The following is an 18,560-nucleotide window of genomic DNA, read 5'->3' on the forward strand; positions in this document are numbered from 1 at the left end:
GATGCTTATATTTGACCCCTCAGCTGCTCTCCTGCTCATCCATTACATTCTAATCTGCCTTATACTTTATGTTGTGCACAGAATATGGTGCAATATTTAGGGAATCCATCTCACTGTCTCCCACAGAATGAGCAGCAGGGTGTGTGTGTTTTCACTGGTGATTGATATGATGCAGGTAGGTGTTTGGAGCAGAGGCAAACTCCTCCTACGTGAGCAGATAGAGGACATATACAACTTATGATGGACCAGTGCAGCCCTCTCACTCCCAGAGCGACAGTATGCACCGCACGCCCACACACCTGCTTCATTATTGGTGTTTTGCAGATACCCCAGATGAGATGGAGTCCTAGAGCAAGGTGAGGCTTGAAATAGGGTCCCTTTCCCCTGTGAATGAGGGATGCACACACCTGGTGCAGATTGGGCTCTGGAACATTGTTTGCAGGTGTCTCTCACCTGCCTAAAGTTGTACCTCGACCACGTGAAGGTCAGCCCTAAGAGGGCACTTCTGAAGTAATGAAACACGTTCTGTTGGAAAAATGGACCCAGACTTATTTGAAATGATGCTGCCACCTACAGGGACCGAGCATGAACTGCTTTTCACCGTTCTGGCGTAATTTCCTGGTTCATTTGTCCTGTGACGAGTTTCAGTAGATTCAACTGTGCATATGTTAGCATTTGAATTTCTTCGCCTCATTCGGTTGTTCTCGATTCATCATGGATGCTGCTCAAGCTTCATGTTTGTGGCTGTTATGTGCTTGTGGTGGGGTCTAGTGCCAGTCTGTTTGATGGAACATTTGTCTGTGCTCCTCTTGTTCCCATTCTGGGTATTTAGTATATTTCCCCTGCTTCCAGTGAATTTAAGTCATTCTTAGCCTTTGTTCTGTTGTGTATTCTTAGTTATTTAAATGAGTTTTATGCGTGGGTTGTACATTTGGGTTCTTGCCTCCTAGCTGCTCTGAGTGAGCATTAGTCTGACTGTAACAGAAAAATATATGTGCACAAGAACAAGCAGTCACATGATGAATTTTCTATGTAATTTAATTAACATTACGCAGGTTCCTGTCCAGTTTATTGGTGGAAATCAAAATAGCACAAAAAAACTAAACATAATATTAAAATGAGTGTCCTTATAGTATATATATATATATATATCATTATCAAATTGTTACTCTAACTCGAGTTCACATTATTGTGTTATAAAAATTGCACATTTTGATACAATTGATACATTGTGATCATCATCTGCAGTGGTTCAGAGCAGCTCCCGTCTCTAGATTCACCCTCTGGTTTGATATTTGCAGTGAAGCTGTGGGACTGAAGGGCAGAATTCAGCCTGGATTTATTTTCCTTCCTTCTCTGCCCACTCACTGTAGCCGCCTTCATAGTGTCTTGCCCTGAAAGTAAGAAGCGGAGACTCTTTTTACTAACTGCTGGCATCACCTACTCAAAGGTCAAGACACTGAAGCAGCATGCGTGGACATTGTACTGCAGTACTGATTAATAAATAACAATATGCAAAGTGCTCCACATTCTGTGGATTAGCAGAAAATTCACTTCGTTCAGTTCAGTTCAAAGAGATAAGTGGTGAAGTGACTTTAGCCGATAACTGTGACAAGTTGTGGCCTTAACGCGTCGATGTAATAACGCCAGGTGTTATTTACCTGCTGAAACCCAACTGAAGAGCGATGTCCAGCGCCTTGGCGCTCCGTTTGCCGCTCCGGCAGTGAAACACAATGTTGTCGTCGTTTTTTCCAGGAGCCTTCACCTTGAACTTCTCCTGGAAGAGCTCAGGAGCCAGCTGCAGAGACTCCTGCAGGGTGTCCACTGACACACACAGAACAGTGGAGGAAGAGCAACATAGCAGCAACCCGAGGCTACTGTACTTCATGCCTGTGTCTCCACTCACATGGGACGTTGACCGCGTCTGCAATGCGTCCATCCTGGTATTCGTCGGGGTTTCTCACATCGTACAGCTGAACGGTGCGGTTCGACAGCATGGTCTTCAGCTGCGAGTATGTCACCACTGAATTAAGGAGAGACACAGAAACATCACATGCATCTGACTTTAACGACCATCAGCCGGAGCCTGTTAAATAAGTCAACACCTGGGATGTGGCCCCCGCACCTGGAAAAACCTGTTGCTGAATGATCCAAGCTACTCATGTTTCAAAGATACAACCACATAAAACCACTGTTAGACAAACTGCTGTGAAGTCAGGGGCAGTAAACGCTTTAACAGTGTCATAAACTACTGCAGGAAGTTGTTTGTCTTATCATTTTTACATGTTTTTTTACTGAAGTGGTCTTTAAATTAAGATTCAAGCAAATATAGCGGAATTATAATAGAAAGGGAGCTTAATTGTTTACAATTAAACACATAAACTTGGCATAATATTAGTAAAATGATTTCTGAATGACAGACAGAAAGGAAATATCGTTTACCACGGTCGGTTGCTTCTCCCCATGTTGGACTTGATGTCGCAAACGTGCGACAAACTGAGCTGAAAGTCGGGTAAGACCTGCAGTTCATCTCCGCAACAACGCGGCCGACGGTCCGCGAAAGCATAATGGACATCATGATGGAGGCGACGGCGCAGAACACGCTGACAGCAGCAGGACGCATTGACCAGGAGCGACCTCTGCGCTCCGGAGACGCGTCTCTTCTTCTTCTTCGCCTTGAAGTGCGCCCGAGACGCGCGCGACGCTGCACCGCCGTCACCGGGCGGGAGAAGTAAACGCCGTCGCACACGGAACCGCGGAGCCAAGGCGGGTTCTGGTTCTGGACGTGAAAACGAAGCGAGCACGGAAATACGGGGATGTGGTTATTTTCATCTAGAGGTCCATGATTTTTTATATACAAGTGAAGCAGTCCATAAAATTTACCAGTACACTTTATTTGCATCCTAGTTGATCCAGCAACTCAACCAAGATGATTGAATTCTATTTGGATGTAATGCGCTGTTTTCCCTGAATGTGCCTCACTTGTCCAGCAGATGTCCTCACTAAACCTAGACCAGGGTCAGTCCGTCATTTACTAACCAATGTGCTTGAAGCTGAACTGGTAATATAATTTTACCCATACCTCATAAATAAAGTTTGTAATCTTAATGACAAAATCAATTACACGTGTTTACTGCGGATGTTAGTTCAAGAATTTACTTCCTGATTGACCATTAAGCTGAATTATTGCAGTTTCTGTAATTGTGAGGACGCATTTACTAGCTGACTAGTGAGTACCAGAAGGTGTGGAGGATGGAAAGTTTAAACAAAACTGTTCTGTCGTGTTCTGCTTAACGACTGTGGGGTTCAATTAGACACAGCAATACGCGCAGCGCTTTACTCCCGTGTTCACTTTATTGTCCTCCCCCCCAGTACATCACACTCCACACAAGGTTCCTACTCACCAGATAGCGCCTGATCCCACTACATCCTCCTTACGGAGCAGAGAATATATGGCATACCTTAATGCTTCCCACCTTGATTAAATCACCAAATAGCATGCTCTTTAAACGCAGAACTTATGAGCCCACACTCCCAGCAGGATGTATAGGTACAGGCAAACATTCATTTATTCAGTAACGTGCCATAGTTATCCACCTGATGGTTTAACATTCTCAGAACCACAACATTTCCTCAACACTATGAGAGTTGGGGTAGACTGGCCAGCCCCTAGGCCCGAGTGTAGGGATTATTCTGCCCATTATTCACTCAGTTCCTATATCTATGAACAAAGATAGTCTTTTAGGTACACTGGAGACGCCATCTCTCTTTATAACGTCTGCCACTTAGAGAACACTGCTAACTGGAAACGCTTTCTGCCTCCGGAGACGTACTCATCTGTGCTGGTCCTGGCAGTGAGGATACAGGTGTGTCAGGGACTGACTGTCTGTTGCTGAAAGGTGGAACCTGTTCCTCCGCAGGGTCCCCATGGGTGTCTCGATGACGTAAGACCTTGGTGTACCAGCTCTTTAAACCTGTGCCTCTTTCTGACATGTCCCTCACCCACACCGCATCTCCAGGTTGCAGTTGTGATACTGTAGGTCATGTGCCCCGTGTCTGCGGTTGTAGTTCTGTGGTTGTTTTGCTCTGTATTGCCGTTTAGTTGCTTTCAGCTTTCTCACATCAGCATGTTTCGGTTGAGCTGTGATGGAGGAATAACAAGAATGGTAGTTGTTTTTCTCCTTCCCATAAGAAGTTCTGTCGGACTGTATCCATTTGCAAGCGGGGCAGAACGATATTCCATGAGTCCAGGGTATGGATCGTCTGACTTCTTGAGAATTCCCTTTACCGTTCTCACAGCTCGCTCAGCCTCCCCATTGCTCTGTGGGAAACGAGGACTAGACGTCACATGACTAAAACCCCAATGCTGTGCAAACCTTTTGAATGACTCAGAAACAAACTGTGGTCCATTATATGATCACATTTCTACTGGGATCCCATGACAAGCAAAGATGGATTTAAATTCCTCTATCACTGCCTCTTATTGAGTGACTTAGATGTCAGTTCAGCTACTTTAGAGTATCTGGAGAAATAGTCCACAACCATCAAATATTGTTTGTTGTCAAACTGAAACAAATCAGCTCCTACATTTGACCATGGCCTTAAAGGAAATGTTGTACGCAACATTGTCTCTCTGAGATTTATTCTCTCTCGTCAACAGACATCACAGTTCTCTACCATCAGGTCAGATTCTTGTTAAGACCTGGCCACCACACTGACTGCTTTGCTCTCTCTCTGCACTTGGTTAATCCCAGATGTTCCTGGGATGTCCCCACATGGCTTAATAATCTAACCTAAGAATTTAATTTTGTTTTTGGATAACTTACATTTCTCATTGAGTGTGACCCCTGCATCCTGCAGTCGTGACAGTGCTCTTCTCAGTCTGTCATTGTGTTCGTTCTGTGTGGATCCTCATATCATCACGTCATCGATCTGACACACAACACAATCTAAACCTTCCAGGATGTGTAACATGCGTTTCTGGAAATGTTCTGGAGCTAATGATATTCTAAAACACAAACGGTTGTAGCAGTAATGCCCAAATGGTTTAGCTCCTCTTTGACCTTTGGTAGAAGTGGGCGAGAGATTCGTCTTGGTCTTGAGAGTCAAAAAGGCTGTGCACCAGGCCTCAGCACAATGTTGTACTCACCCTCCATCTTCTCTAGTTCGCTAAAAAGCTCTGGGAACTTTTTTTTAACAGTCCCTTTTGGTTCTAGGCTAATGCTCTACAACCTGGCAACCAGCTGTAATGCTATGGCTGCCGTTCCACTCAGCAGTGAAGGGTTCAGTCCTCTAACCACATAAATGTTCTCTGTGGTGGTTGTGCTGTTCCCGCTCAGAGTCACTGTGAACATGTATTTGACATTCAGGCGTTTACCCCCTGGCCCTCTTAGGATCTTAACAGGTCTCTCGAGTTCACTGAAGTGACCCTGGTTATACAGTTTTTCAGACACTGCCGTCACGTCAGCCCCAGTGAACACGGTTCTATGATTGTCTACATCTACCTCTGTCAGACAGGGACCCTTTGTCTCCTTGTCCAACACTGAGCCAAGAAACTCAGTTTTCTCCTCAAGCTCTTCTGTCACCGTTGCCACCTTCTGCAGACTCTTGCGTAATGTCCTTTTCCCCTGTACTGGTTACATGCTGCGTCTTTTGCTGGGCACTGTTCCCAGCTGTGGCCTTTTGTATCTCCACATCTTTTGCACTGTGTCGGCCTGTCCTGCTGCATTTTCTTAACTTCACGACCGACTGGCTTCTAATTGATTTGGGGCTGCGCGCCGCCATGTTGACACGCATGCACGCTGTCTTAACAGCGGGTTCAAAGTGGACAGGCAGCTCTTGTCCGCTTTGAACCCACTGTTAAGTGCTTCGTGCTGTTTCTTAACCTGTTCGCTTTGTCTAGCTCTATTAACAGCTTTCTCAAGCGTTAGCTCAGGGTCCAATTGAAGTTGCGCTGACAAGCATTTATCTTTCAGAGAGGCCTGACATGGTTATGATGTCTCTGACACTCATTCCCCATATTTCACACTGGAGCAGTAATTCAACGGTTAGCTGTTCAGAATGGTTTTGTTTTGCTTCCAGCTTGGTCAGCAGGGCCCCAAATAAAAAAAAGTATTTACAAGGTTAGTGTGGACAAACAGCACATGGGCCCTGACCTCAGGATTCTGGAAATACTCCACAGACACCATTGACCTTGGGGAGGAGCATAAGACCAGGCAAATACCTCTGACCTTTTTTGGTTATTGTAGTAGCAGTTGATATCTGGTGAGTAGGAACCTTGTGTGGAGTGCGAAGTACTGGGGGGAGGTCAATAAAGTGAATGCTGTGATGCGTATGTGATTCACATAATTGAACCCCAGAGTTGTTAAGTAGAACACGACAGAGCAGAAAGGATCAGGAATCAATACTGAAGGCTGTTTGTCTCCTTTCAGACAGATGATTTCCTGCTAATTTTACTCTAGTTGCTAGTGGGAACAGATTCTACATAAAAGCTTAACTTGGTGAAGCGGTCAGACTTAGATTCTGATCTATTTTAATTTATTTTTCACTTTGGTTTCTGTGAAGAACTCCTGTTCTTATTCATAAGGTCCTGAGGACAGGGGCCTATTCATGCCAGTCGACCACAACAACCCCGTAAATACTTCTCTTTATGAGACTGGCTGACCTTGACAGAAGCTCAAAAGTGGTGGATAACAGTTTACTGGACCAAGTGTTCTTTAACTGGACCAGGCGGTTAAGCCAAGGATGACCTAAAGAACAACTGTTCCCCTTTACTCTTTTTTTTTTATAATACTGAGGCTAAAGCTGGCTAAAGCGTTTTTACGTGTGTGTAGGTGTTTAGAGCAGTGGTCTGTGTTAGTGGTAGTAGCGTGTTTCATCTGCAGCACCGTGAGTGTTGTAGGGGACAATAAGCGGGGTTTTAGGCTTGGATGCACTAGTTCCGAATAAAATACATTATTTATATAACACAATAAATCGAAGCCTCCTATTGTCCGCTTAAAGGTGTAGTTGTCTTGAGTGGGAGTGACCCTCATGGTGTGGAGATACTGTATGTGTGCCCTAACTGTATTATGAAGTGTAAGCGAAAAGCTTTCTGTTGCCATAGAAACGCTTGGGGTGTAGCTTACCAGTTTAGCCTAGCTTGGGGAACAATGTAGCACAATGGTTCCAACCAGTAATATTTACATGGATCACATGCTGCTTTTTGTGTAGTGAGTTTCAGGCCAGATTCCAGCTGCTTTCAGCGAAAACGGGAACTGTCGCCAGACGGATGACACAAACAAGAATCCATCACCACTTCCAGTCAACCCATGGAGCCATTGCTTCACCTTTGTCAGGCGCTAAACGGCCACGCCTTGGACCAAACCATGTTACAGAGAAAACGACCGACAACTAAGACTTCATATCGTTTATTTTGTCCTTCCGTTTCTGGCACCACATCATTTCTATAAATTAAAATGTATTTTATATTCCAGTTTACAAGTGGGGCCGAATTAACTTTTTAGCTTGGTCTATTTCTAAACTACCCCCCCCCCCCCTTTTCTTTTGCTGATGGTACGTCCCAAGCTACGCGTCATGTGATTCTGAGTCAACTTCACCGACGCCGACTGACGGAACCCGCTTCACTCTGACTGCAGTCTCTCAGTTGTCAACGACCCCTGTCCAGAATCTGTTACCATGGCCACTCTCTGTGGAGGAACCTCTCCGTCCAAGGATGCCGACGAAAAAATCCAGAAGATCTGTGACAGCGTAAGTGCAGACGGAGTTCAGTAGCACCTTTTAATGGCTTGCGTTTCATTGATGCTGCTGCTAACTCCTTGCTAACTACTTATTTCCACCCTGCTAACTTGTTATTAACCAGGTTAAGCATCACGCAGAGGCGAAATCGGGGAAAAACTTTGAAATCTTCAAAGCAGTATCGTACACGAGTCAAGTTGTGGCTGGGACCAACTACTTCGTCAAGGTAATCATGTTTATAACAGAACCGTAGCTCCACCAAAGTATGTTGAAGCCGCTGCAATCATAATTGTTATAAAAACAACGTTAACGTCACTTGGCTGTGTGGAGTTGGCTCCAGAAACTAAATCAGGAATATATAAAGGGATTTAGTGAATAAGTGTGGAAGAATTCCAGACACAACCACAGTTTTTATCTCACTCTAACCTGAACCAACCCGATATGACTATTGGCATCTTTAATTCTGTAAATACAAACAATTGTATTATTGTGTAAAGTCTAATGCACCTAAGTGTGTGTGTGTGTGTGTGTGTGTGTATAGTGATTATGGTGAGAATATAAACCAATTGAAATGGAAACATGTTCGAAAGTATTGTTAAGGATTTGAGTTGAGCATTTAAAGACTGGCAAGTAGGTAGATGGTATACTGTAAATAAAAAAGATCTGTTTCATGTACTAATCTAAACTGTGTTTTATTTAATGTTACATTCTACAGGTTCATACGGGAGGTGACGAACACATTCACCTCCGTATTCACGTGAAGCTTGGAGGAGAAATTGAGCTGGCTGCTATTCAGCACCCCAAGAGCGCCCAGGACCCCATTGCGTATTTCTAATGGTAGCACAGAGCATGCAAAGCGCCCCGTCAGTGCCTCCAAGTTCCAATGGCATTAGAAAGTATTAATCTAGAACCAGTTTAGTCTTAGTTCACACAATATATCTTTGTTCCTACTAATAAATGATCTGCAAATATTAGAGCATGTATATTGATTGATGTATTGGCCATAAAATAACATCGAGCTGATTTTGACAAATGATCCATGGGGGAGAAAATCTCTCCACACCCATTGCTTGGATGTAGCATCAGATTTATAATTCAAGTTGATGTTTCAAACAAAATGAGTTAGTGCATTAAAGCTACAGCAAAATGTGCAAACACTTAATAACTGTATCTGGAAGGTTCATGTTCATGCTGGATATTCTAGTTGGGGGATGTGGGTGAGTGAGGTCAAGCTGTTGTTGGGTTCAGTTTCATATTCAAGGCACACGACAGTAGTATCACTTCTGTACTCCTCAGGAAGTTAATAAGAAAGACAATTTAGTTTATTTAAAAATATGTTTTATTTTGAATATTCTTACGTCATGATGCTGTCATGCTGCAGCTCCTGAAGGAAGCATCACCACCAAAAGATGGCGCCCTCTGCACAAAACACACAAATCATTGCAGGGCTGTCCCCAGAGAAAGGTCATGGAGCCACTGGTTCAAGTTTCAACCTGTGAGATGTTGTTAAAACAGGAATGTTATGTGCACATGAATGTAAATCCCTTAAACAAAGTCATTAGATGTGTTTTTATAGGAAAAGCAGATTTTCTCATTGGTCAGGAATGTAGTGTAAATATTGCTGAGCATTTTAGACACATTACTGTTAAGCTGGTCATTCGTATCCACAGTAAGACGGGCTCCTGCATTTTGTCACTGGGTATCAATTTACAGCTGAAGGCTGGAGTCACGGTGGGTCGTTACTGCAGTGGCACAGTTGTCTTTAGTTTGTGCCTCAGCATGCACTAACGTGATTAATTCAAACTGCTACATCCTCCCAGACAAGATTCCTCCCACACATAAGATACTTTACAGATGAGATCTCTGACATTTAGATTTTTGCTGCTTTCTGCAGCAACAGATTTTGTGTTTTGTAAATTCATAGTATTCTGAGGGTTGCCCTCTTCCAGCAGTTTGGTGATCCATCTCACTTACAGGACATCATGTTAATAAGAAAACCACCTCAGTGTTGTCTCTTGATTGGATCACATCACCTGGTGATGACGTCTAACCCCTTCTTGTGCCCAGAAAGCCCTATCTTCAAATCAGCCACATGACAGCACAGCCTTTGAGATACAGCATTGCCTCATTGATATGACCCTGAACAGACAGTTTAACTCATTTGAATACAAACTTTACTGTGTCCATATTGTAAAGTGAAGACACCACACAGAGCTGAAATGTGCCCAACCTTAATGTCAAGCAATGACTCACGTACTAAATACACTTTTCTGCAGCTGTGGCCACTAAATCACGTTTTTCAAGCTAGTCCTCTGTTGTGTGTGAAGGGCTGCTGATGTGCCACACATCTAAATCTGAATTCAAATTTTAACATAGAGTTTTTGGGAAGTGCCAGAAGATGAAGAAAGGTTTGTGAAGTAACGCATCAAGGACGAGAAACATTAAAAAGAAGAAATCTGTGGTTACGCATGAATGTGAGTCACCTCCAGGTCTCGATCCAGAGCCTGTGGTTTCACACATGACTAAAGGTCAGCCAGGGGCAAAGATAAGGAACTTTTCATTACAATTGCACAATTAGAGACACATAACTGGAATTCAGGGAGTCATTAGTTAAGAAAGACTACGCCCTGCTCACATGTGCAGGGTAGCTACACCCAAAATGTCTCAGCAGATGTCAAAAAGTTTTTTACTTTAGAACATTCTGAAGTGGAGAGGTGTAAAATATCAGCTGTTCACTTTAACAAACTTTTGAATTTGCAGAGATGAAAACTGACACATTACACACCAGTGTTTTATATTTTAAATTTTTAGTTTACTTTGTGACAATGCAACAAATCTTGAAAATGAGCAGCGTTAGAGCATCACAGAGCACATCGTGCAGCATGAGACAGTCATTTGACTGCAGTCAACTGAAAATCCATACACCATGATGTCTTCACTACAGTATATTGAATTTCAATTATCTGACTTACACAAAATTTAAAAAGCGCCTTTGGATTTTTGCTGTGATTCATGGAGGTTTTGCAACAACCTTAATGATGCAGGACTATAGTTCCACATTTACTGTATAGCTCCACCCAAAGGGTCAGATACAGTATGTACAGTATGAAGCGGGGGGTGGTTACCCAGTGAACATCTATAATGACGGCTCAATATTCAACTAGACGCATCATTCACTTCACTTCAACAAACCTCGAGACGATGGAGACCTGCGTTGGTGGTTACACTGGGACGAGTGATGCTGATGCACAAACCCAGAGACTTGTTGATCTGGTGAGCTTCAGTTTCCTTTTATTCTTTTCTTATTCTCCATCAGTCTCTTGTTTGCTTTTCTGCTGAATTTATTGCTGTCGTTCACACACAGGTGAAGTGCCAGTTGGAGGAGAAGACTAACAAGACATATGAGGAGTTACAAGCCATCGAGTACAGATCACAGTTTGTGTGTGGAACCAACTATCTCATCAAGGTGAAGACTAGCATTTGCATGTTACCTTAACTGACTGTTGTACTGGAAAGCTGCTGAACAGAACCCTCAGCAGTGGACGGACAGGTTTACAGTTTGGGTTTGTGCCTGCAGGTTCGTGCAGGACTGTGTAGTTACATTCACATCATCGTCTTTGAGGCCCTTCCAGTCTACGGAGGAGAAGTTAAGCTGATGGAAGTGAAGGAAAACCACACCAGAGACCATCCTCTCATACCTTTCTAACCTGATCACACGGCCTGCTCCGGTGGCTCGGCGCCTTCAGGCTGCAGCCTCAGAGCCATGAGTGAAGGATAAGACTGAATATTCTGTTATTCACCTCTGCAATATTGAGAAAATCATTGCTTTCTTTTGTGAAAGAAAAATAAAGAATGCATTGAACAGATTTATGCTGCAGCTGTGTTTTGTTTACTGAACATACTGAGTTCTGTACAACGCCCACTGTGGCTCCACCTTCTTATTGCTGGGGAGGTCACACAGTATAAATGTTGCTACATGAGAACCTGCTGAACGGTCACCAGGTAGAAACAGACAGTTCACCCACCGGAGCCTCACTCTCTGTGAAAATGGCAAGTGTACCTGGAGGATACTCTGATCCCAAACCTGCAACTGACGAAATTAAGAAAATTTGTCATGAGGTAAGCTTCAGTTCAGCTGTATTTATTCTTCATACTGTTGCTGTTGAATTTACACGTGTGTCATTCGTGCACAGGTGCAGAACCAAGTGGAGGGAAAGACAAACCAGAAATATCATGATTTTAAACCTGTTACATACAGATGCCAGGTTGTGGCTGGAAAAAACTTTCTGGTCAAGGTAACTCGTATTGTGCTAATCTTTATTTCAAATGAATGACTAAAACATCCGATGTATAGGTTTAATGATCCCTGATTATTGATTTGTGATTTGTCTGCAGATTCACGCGGGTGCCGATCATTACATCCACGTGAAGCTGTTCCAGGGGCTTCCTTGCAACGGAGGGAAGATTGCGGTGAATGGTGTGCAGGAACACCACAAGAAGGACGATCCCCTGGTGCCGTTCTAACGCGACCACACAGTCTGCTTCTGTAGAACTGAAGCCTCAGAACCAAACTCTGCTGTTTGTTGTTTGCTTCAGTTTTAACGCGTTCAAGCACAAAGTCTACAATGACAATCAGGAGCTCCTTGTACTTGTTTAAAAAAGAAAATTAAAGAATGGATTGAAATAAGATTGACTCAATTTGTTTATTATTAAAGTCTGACTTATAAAATAGGTTCATTCCTAAATTAACAAAGGTTTAAATTAATTTCCTTATAATTTGATGTTTGATGTTTACTATTATTGCTTTGCTTTTGCGGTGCTCAATAAATTGGTTAAAATCAATGTTTGTTTACATTAAAGGTCCTCATGATGAGGATGGAGGTGCGTAAACAGTCTCTAGTGATACATTCAATGACTTATAGTAATGTGGAGTTTTATATGAGCTGGTGATTATATTTCTACAGCCTTTAAATTAATCCTCTAATGATTAAACCTTCTCAAAATCTTCATGATGCATTTTCTGCTTCAACATCAAACAAACAACAAACTGCTACTTTATGCATATGACTGAAGGAGACATTTACACATCAAGTGTTGTGTTGAGGCGCGTACAGAATCTAATCGGACAAGAAAGTCCTGTTTTTCTGTCCTGTTAATAGAATATTTTAACAAAATGTTTCAGGGTAGGACATCAGAGAGAGTTGGCTTTCCTGGGTTTACCCACAAACCCTGAGGTTTATGCAACTTTTTCTAAGATTACATGTGTCTAATGAAGGCTCAAACATTTACTGGTCACTGTTTGGTGTAAAAATGAACACCGTTTGAGTCTCTCACAGTTTTCTCTCCAGCCCAGAAGCAGTGATTTCGGTCTTTAAAAAATTTAATTGCCAAAATAAAGTCAAGGCAGATGAGAAATGAGATCACTTCTGCATGTAACATATATGCAAATTTCCAGGATCCTAGTTTCTTAACTCCTCCTAAACCTGTTACGCAATTACCTACGAAACCTCTGATTATGTGCAGGATTCCAGGCATTAACATAAGGACCAACACTTTGTAAATGGTTTAAATCACACACCACAAACACCATCTAAGAACATTTCATTCAAAAAAATACTATTTGTACAATGTCTCTCATTGCAGAAGCACATACAGTAGATGTCTGTTATACACTGGTGGTAACTGCAATCAATCATCACTATGGAATAAAGTGTGTTGGACTAGAGGTCCGGGTCGGTCTGGGTGCTGAACAGGCTGCAGTCAGGACTCAGCAGCAGCTCACAGTCTCAGATCTGGTCTGGACTGGAACCAGTAGGAGGTTAACTTCACCTTTGGAGGCGTGTAGTGGATTCTGCACCTTTCATTGAAAACCTGAGCAACAACAACACGTTAGGCATTAAATGTGTGCCAGCAGACAAGTGCTGCAGGGCATCAGGTATGAATGATAACAGTGAGCAAACCTTCAGACTTCTGTCATTGACGACTTCTTCAACGTTCCGCTCCGACTGCATCAGCTTCAACTATACACCAGAAATAAAAATATTAAGATTTAAGGGATGATCACTATGATTTATGACTGCACAATGAAGTTAGGGTAAATAAAGGAAGATGCGTGTGGAATAATAACTGAGTAAAACAATCTACACTCAACACTTCTGTTTTAAATAAAGCTTTCTAAACACAACATTTCGAACCTTTTACCAACACAAATTAAACTCTCTCCCCTTCACTACACTAATGTGTAACAGATCTACACAACATGTCACAACCCGTGACCGAAACTATATGTTTACTGTATTGTTTATGAGTCAACCGAGCCAATGAGGAGCGTCTCCTGCAATAATGAGGGTTAACATCTGCTTGTCAGGAAGGACCCAAATGCGCGGCTCCTCTTCTTTTTTTGTCTTTTAAATGGCCGGTGGTAACTAACTGAAAGGTGCCACCTTACTGCCACCTACAGTACTATGCTGGAGTGTGGACCAGAGTAGATGCTGCCCTCATCTTCCCTACTTCCCTCTGTATTTTATACAGATGTCTGCCTGTTCGTCCCTTAACCCAGTTATTTTGCCATTTATTGATGATTTTACTTTTAAGGATTTCGCTTCTGCCTTACTAATATCCATAAACCTTTCCTGTTTGATTGGCTCCTTTGCCAGTGAATCTGCCATCTCGTTCCCTCTAATCTCTGTGTGTGCCGGTACATGCATAAATGTAACTGCTATGTTTAGAAGAGAAAGAGAAATTAACCCTTATTAGTCCCACAGTGGGGAAATTTGTTCTCTGCATTTGACCCATCCCCCTTAAGGGGGGAGTGAGCTGCCACATGAGCGGCGCTCGGGGAGCTAGCGCGAAGTGTCTTGCTCAGGGGCACACCTGATGCCGAGGTGGGGGATCGAAACGCAGACCTTTTGCCTTCCGAGGTTGACGCGCTACCAAATTGCATTAATTATATCCTGCCTATTCCGGTATGAAAATGATTTTATTTAAATTAAAGCTGAGCTGGAATCTGAGCATAGAATGACTTTGCCTGGAAGACCCACACACGCTGGGGAGACTATGCCCCTCGGCTGGCCTGGGAACGCCTTGGGGTCCCTCCGGAAGAGCTGGAGGAAGTGTGCCGGGAGAGGGAAGTCTGGAACGCTCTGCTCAGACTGCTGCCCCTGCGACCTGGCCCCAGATAAAGCGGTTGAAAATGGATGGATGGATGGATGGATGGATGGATGGATGGATGGATGGATGGATGGATGGATGGATGGATGGATGGATGGATGGATGGATGGATGGATGGATGGATGGATGGATGGATAGAAGTGTTTGCTGAAAGCGCAATGTTTCACAATGTCTGAGGTTTTCACGAGAGAAGTCAGAATACAGATGGCACGGGCGGCTCGGCCATGTCTTGCGATTATCCCAACACCAACGCTGTCTCCCGTTGTTAAGATGTAAATGTTTTCTAAATTGGAGCTCTGGTCAAAGAATACAGTGCTTGATGTTCAATTAAGGCAAAAGACTTTACATTTGAATGAATACAAAAAAACTCAAGAGGCAAGCGTTTACTCGAACGGCGACAACCGGTTATTTCTGAAATGAAATAAGGCTCCAGAGGTCTGACCTGTTCACGCCGCAAGCCGCCTTCACGACTTCTCTTGTCGCTGGTAATTTGAATATCAGAGGTAAAGATGTCCTTTTTGAGCCAGATTGGTCAAAGCAGCTCAGGTGTTTTCTTACAAAGATCCAAGTTTGGGCCGCTTCAACATTAAGTCAGGTTGTTAGTTTCATGGCTGAAGAACTTGAATCCTTGTGAGGTACAGATCCTGGGGTAAAGTGTCTGATCAGAAGATACAGAGCAGAGGATTTTCTTTATTTTCTACCACCTACCTTCTGCTGTAGTGCTTTAGTTTATGAGGTTGAAGAGTAAACCTGATGTTGCCCGCAGCTAAATCGACCCCACTTCACTAACTACAAATAATGGCACGTACTCCGGTGTGGATTAAATAGTGCAGGTTTTATTACAATATTCTGAAAGACAGCGCCGTCTCCCTAATCACACTTCCCCCAGACATTGCATAATATCCGGCCTCGTTGCTCCCTGTACTGAAGGGTTCGTAAAGCCCTCAGTGGTTCACCGCACACATCTTTGTCATGCTAAGGTTCAGGCACAATACAATTCACGCATGATTAAAACAACAACAACAACACCTTGATCTGCCTTTCAGTGCGATCAATGGGCCAGGCACGGATAACCATGGGATGGCTAGGGAAATGGCAAACAAACTGAACGACACACAAAAAACTAAAAATAATAACAGAAAGAAAAAAAAAACGTGGTTAGTCCCTTACAGAATCTGCTCCCGCATATGACAACAGGCCGTGCAAGGCCGAGTGGAGTAAACAAAGAAAGAAAACCTTAAATAAACCCAAACAGACAGCAGGAAACAGCGACATGCAGCACTAGCAATCCCCTGTCAATTATCATTTGCACAATCGTTGCGCGTCTCCCTCTGGACGCCACCCCAATGACTACACAAGCTCCAGCAACACCCGTGCAGCTCCCACTCCCACTCCGATTGGAACCAGCGCCCTTTCCTGTCCAGAATTTTGGGAACCACCAGCACAGGAAATACCCGCACGCCACACAGACAACATTGGCCGGCCATTGTACCTGCAATAAACCAGAAGTTTAAGTTTACAGTTTTTAAACAGTCATGTAGGTTAAAATATAGATGAGATGACCCAGCTCCCTCAGGCTGTTGGCAATGCTTGGCTGCGCTTCTTTCACCGAATAGACTCGTTAGAAATGCTCATCTGACGACCTTGAAACAATTTTAGTTATTATTTACTGAAAAACTGAACAGGTCATAAAAAGGCCTATTACTGGAACTAAGCAATTAAGGCTCTTCATCTGTGTCCAGTAACAACATATTTGACAGAAGTGATAGCAGTTACCAGGAGATTGTATCATACGGCTGTAGATAATCGCTTGGAGTTTGCCAATTTGCTGAACATTATACACATACAGGTTCAGTTAACCTCTTTCTCTTCTTCCTGGTCCACTCTTCATAAACCTCTTTTTTTTTGATCGTCCTTGCGCCTTTCTTTCAAATGTCCAAGCTGAAATCCAACAAACAGAAGTTAAAGTTGTATGGAGATATTGTACTTTACATTTTTGTGTAAGATTCATTATCACATTTTGGAACCCCCCTAGGGTTCAATATTAACAAAAGCATGGTATTGTGTAAACCAAAAGCAGAGGTACTGTATAGTTTAACATCAACTTTAATGGCCAACTGACAATGCTGCTGCAGTATAATGGTAGTGTTCAGATTGATATCTGGTTCGTCCTGTGACATCTCCTCAGCAAAGATTATTTCAATTACTTTGCATAAGTTATCATCCACTGTTCAGCTGATGTCAAGTGAATTGATACTTCACATGCCCCCCCATGTCATTGAGGAGCAAGTGCTAGCCCTTAACACCGGGCAAACACAACAAAGTAGACTGGGTTTGCTTTACTTATATGATACAAAATATTTACTACAGTACATGTTCCAGATGTTGGCATAATGAGCCTTCATCCTCCATCAGTCAGAACAACTTCCGACTCCATCTGCAGAGCTCTTTGCCATGTCACATACATTGGCTTGGTCTTTTCTGAGTGCAATAGTTGTGGCATTTTCCTGGAGGTTTACTCGGCCATCGACAAACTTTGCAACAAGAATTTGTCTACTGAAAAATAAAACGCAAAGAAAAAAATGGACATTTAGTGGCAGTGATTGTATAGTTTACACACGAATAAAGTTCTGTAAACAAAGTTGTAGGCTCAGTGGGCATAATGCTGTACAGTATATAACTGTAGAAACACATTGATCAAGGTGTCATGTGTGTGGTAAGATAAAACAAAAACAGATAAAACATAAATTCAACTCCAAAAGGCTGTGGTTTAGTCTATATTTTTACTAGTCATATGTTTTTTCACATTAAATTTAACCATTACAGCAATCACGGCTGTAAGATGCAAAAGAATGAAGATGGCAATGTGCAAAATGTGTGCATAAGCATAGACACTCAACTATTCACCAATTTCTACAGACATGAGGAGCCCACAACTGCCTGATGGGTTCAAATATATTTGTCTTCATTTGCTGTTGACTTATTGATTCTACTGTGCAGATCTTTTTGTGTTGGACTGAGGAACTGAACCTATTCTGAGTATGTTATGATGCTATTTAAATAAAATCCATTGTCCATGTTTTGGATCTGTGTGTCTGTTGTAGGTTGATTTAAAATTAAAATTTTACGGTGTAAACAATGCTTCAGGTTCTGCTATGGTTCCAGCTGGGTGTGGGTTGGACCAGAAAGCAGTCAGAGCAAAGCAGAGTTACAATGGTTGATAACCTGCTCATTGTTTACTCAGATAATCAACAATCCAGACAGCTTGAACCTGTTGGTGTTTACAGGCAGTGCCTCAGTAGAATTTGACAGCGGTCAATCAAAGTTTGAAGAAAGATTTATATTATGGTCTCTTTCCTGTTACGCTGGAATGGTAAATGTGTACCCCATTGTTCCTGTGTTGGGATCTTTGGAGCCGTCCGTATAAATTTCAGTATACTCGTGATATAACACATGGATCCGATTGTCCTGAACGTTTCAGCAGATGGTCATTATTTAACATATCTAGATCAACTGATAACATGACATAACAAATTCTACCTTCCCAGGCGATGTTAATCCAGATTTTTCTACTGCAAATCCAGCAACACTACTTCTCTACTACTACTACTCTCCAACTTCAGCATGGGCTGCCCTAGTCCTCATCTTCCCTC

General features: G+C 42.8%; 2 protein-coding genes and 1 long non-coding RNA gene across 4 annotated transcripts; 1 reads left to right on the forward strand and 2 right to left on the reverse strand.

The window, feature by feature from the left end:
* Positions 1-1,020: 1,020 nt before the first annotated feature.
* On the reverse strand, positions 1,021-2,881 carry LOC114853484 (thiosulfate:glutathione sulfurtransferase-like). Its single transcript, XM_029146907.3, has 4 exons — positions 2,443-2,881; positions 1,907-2,023; positions 1,662-1,824; positions 1,021-1,394 (listed from the first exon to the last, which is right to left on the reverse strand). Exons 1-4 carry the CDS (start codon positions 2,621-2,623, stop codon positions 1,340-1,342), a joined length of 516 nt encoding a protein of 171 aa, XP_029002740.1. The 5' UTR covers positions 2,624-2,881; the 3' UTR covers positions 1,021-1,339.
* Positions 2,882-7,589: 4,708 nt separating this feature from the next.
* LOC114853487 (cystatin-B-like) lies at positions 7,590-12,424 on the forward strand. Of its 2 annotated transcripts, XM_029146914.3 has the most exons (8): positions 7,590-7,749; positions 7,862-7,963; positions 8,453-10,211; positions 10,902-11,010; positions 11,102-11,203; positions 11,315-11,856; positions 11,931-12,032; positions 12,133-12,424. In XM_029146914.3, exons 1-3 carry the CDS (start codon positions 7,678-7,680, stop codon positions 8,570-8,572), a joined length of 294 nt encoding a protein of 97 aa, XP_029002747.1. In that variant the 5' UTR covers positions 7,590-7,677; the 3' UTR covers positions 8,573-10,211; positions 10,902-11,010; positions 11,102-11,203; positions 11,315-11,856; positions 11,931-12,032; positions 12,133-12,424. The 2 variants fall into 2 exon arrangements, with proteins under 2 accessions (XP_029002747.1, XP_029002745.2); XM_029146912.2 differs by lacking the exons at positions 7,590-7,749; positions 7,862-7,963; positions 8,453-10,211; positions 10,902-11,010; positions 11,102-11,203 and having other exon boundaries at positions 11,700-11,856.
* Positions 12,279-14,752, reverse strand: LOC129604025 (uncharacterized). The gene is made up of 2 exons (XR_008694551.1): positions 13,698-14,752; positions 12,279-13,608 (listed from the first exon to the last, which is right to left on the reverse strand). It is a non-coding gene; the product is annotated as an uncharacterized LOC129604025 (long non-coding RNA).
* Positions 14,753-18,560: the final 3,808 nt, after the last annotated feature.

This window comes from Betta splendens, chromosome 4, assembly GCF_900634795.4.
Source record: "Betta splendens chromosome 4, fBetSpl5.4, whole genome shotgun sequence".
NCBI lineage: Eukaryota > Metazoa > Chordata > Actinopteri > Anabantiformes > Osphronemidae > Betta > Betta splendens.

Excerpts from the sequence above, each read along its gene's own strand:
- LOC114853484 (XM_029146907.3), bottom strand. The coding sequence starts at position 2,623 with ATGCGTCCTGCTGCTGTCAGCGTGTTCTGCGCCGTCGCCTCCATCATG. Across the intron at positions 2,024-2,442 it reads GGGAGAAGCAACCGACCGTG|TGGTGACATACTCGCAGCTG; the intron begins GTAAACGATATT and ends TCCTTAATTCAG. Across the intron at positions 1,825-1,906 it reads AGACGCGGTCAACGTCCCAT|TGGACACCCTGCAGGAGTCT; the intron begins GTGAGTGGAGAC and ends TGTGTGTGTCAG.
- LOC114853487 (XM_029146912.2), top strand. The coding sequence starts at position 11,704 with ATGTTGCTACATGAGAACCTGCTGAACGGTCACCAGGTAGAAACAGAC. Across the intron at positions 11,857-11,930 it reads TTAAGAAAATTTGTCATGAG|GTGCAGAACCAAGTGGAGGG; the intron begins GTAAGCTTCAGT and ends ATTCGTGCACAG. Across the intron at positions 12,033-12,132 it reads GAAAAAACTTTCTGGTCAAG|ATTCACGCGGGTGCCGATCA; the intron begins GTAACTCGTATT and ends ATTTGTCTGCAG.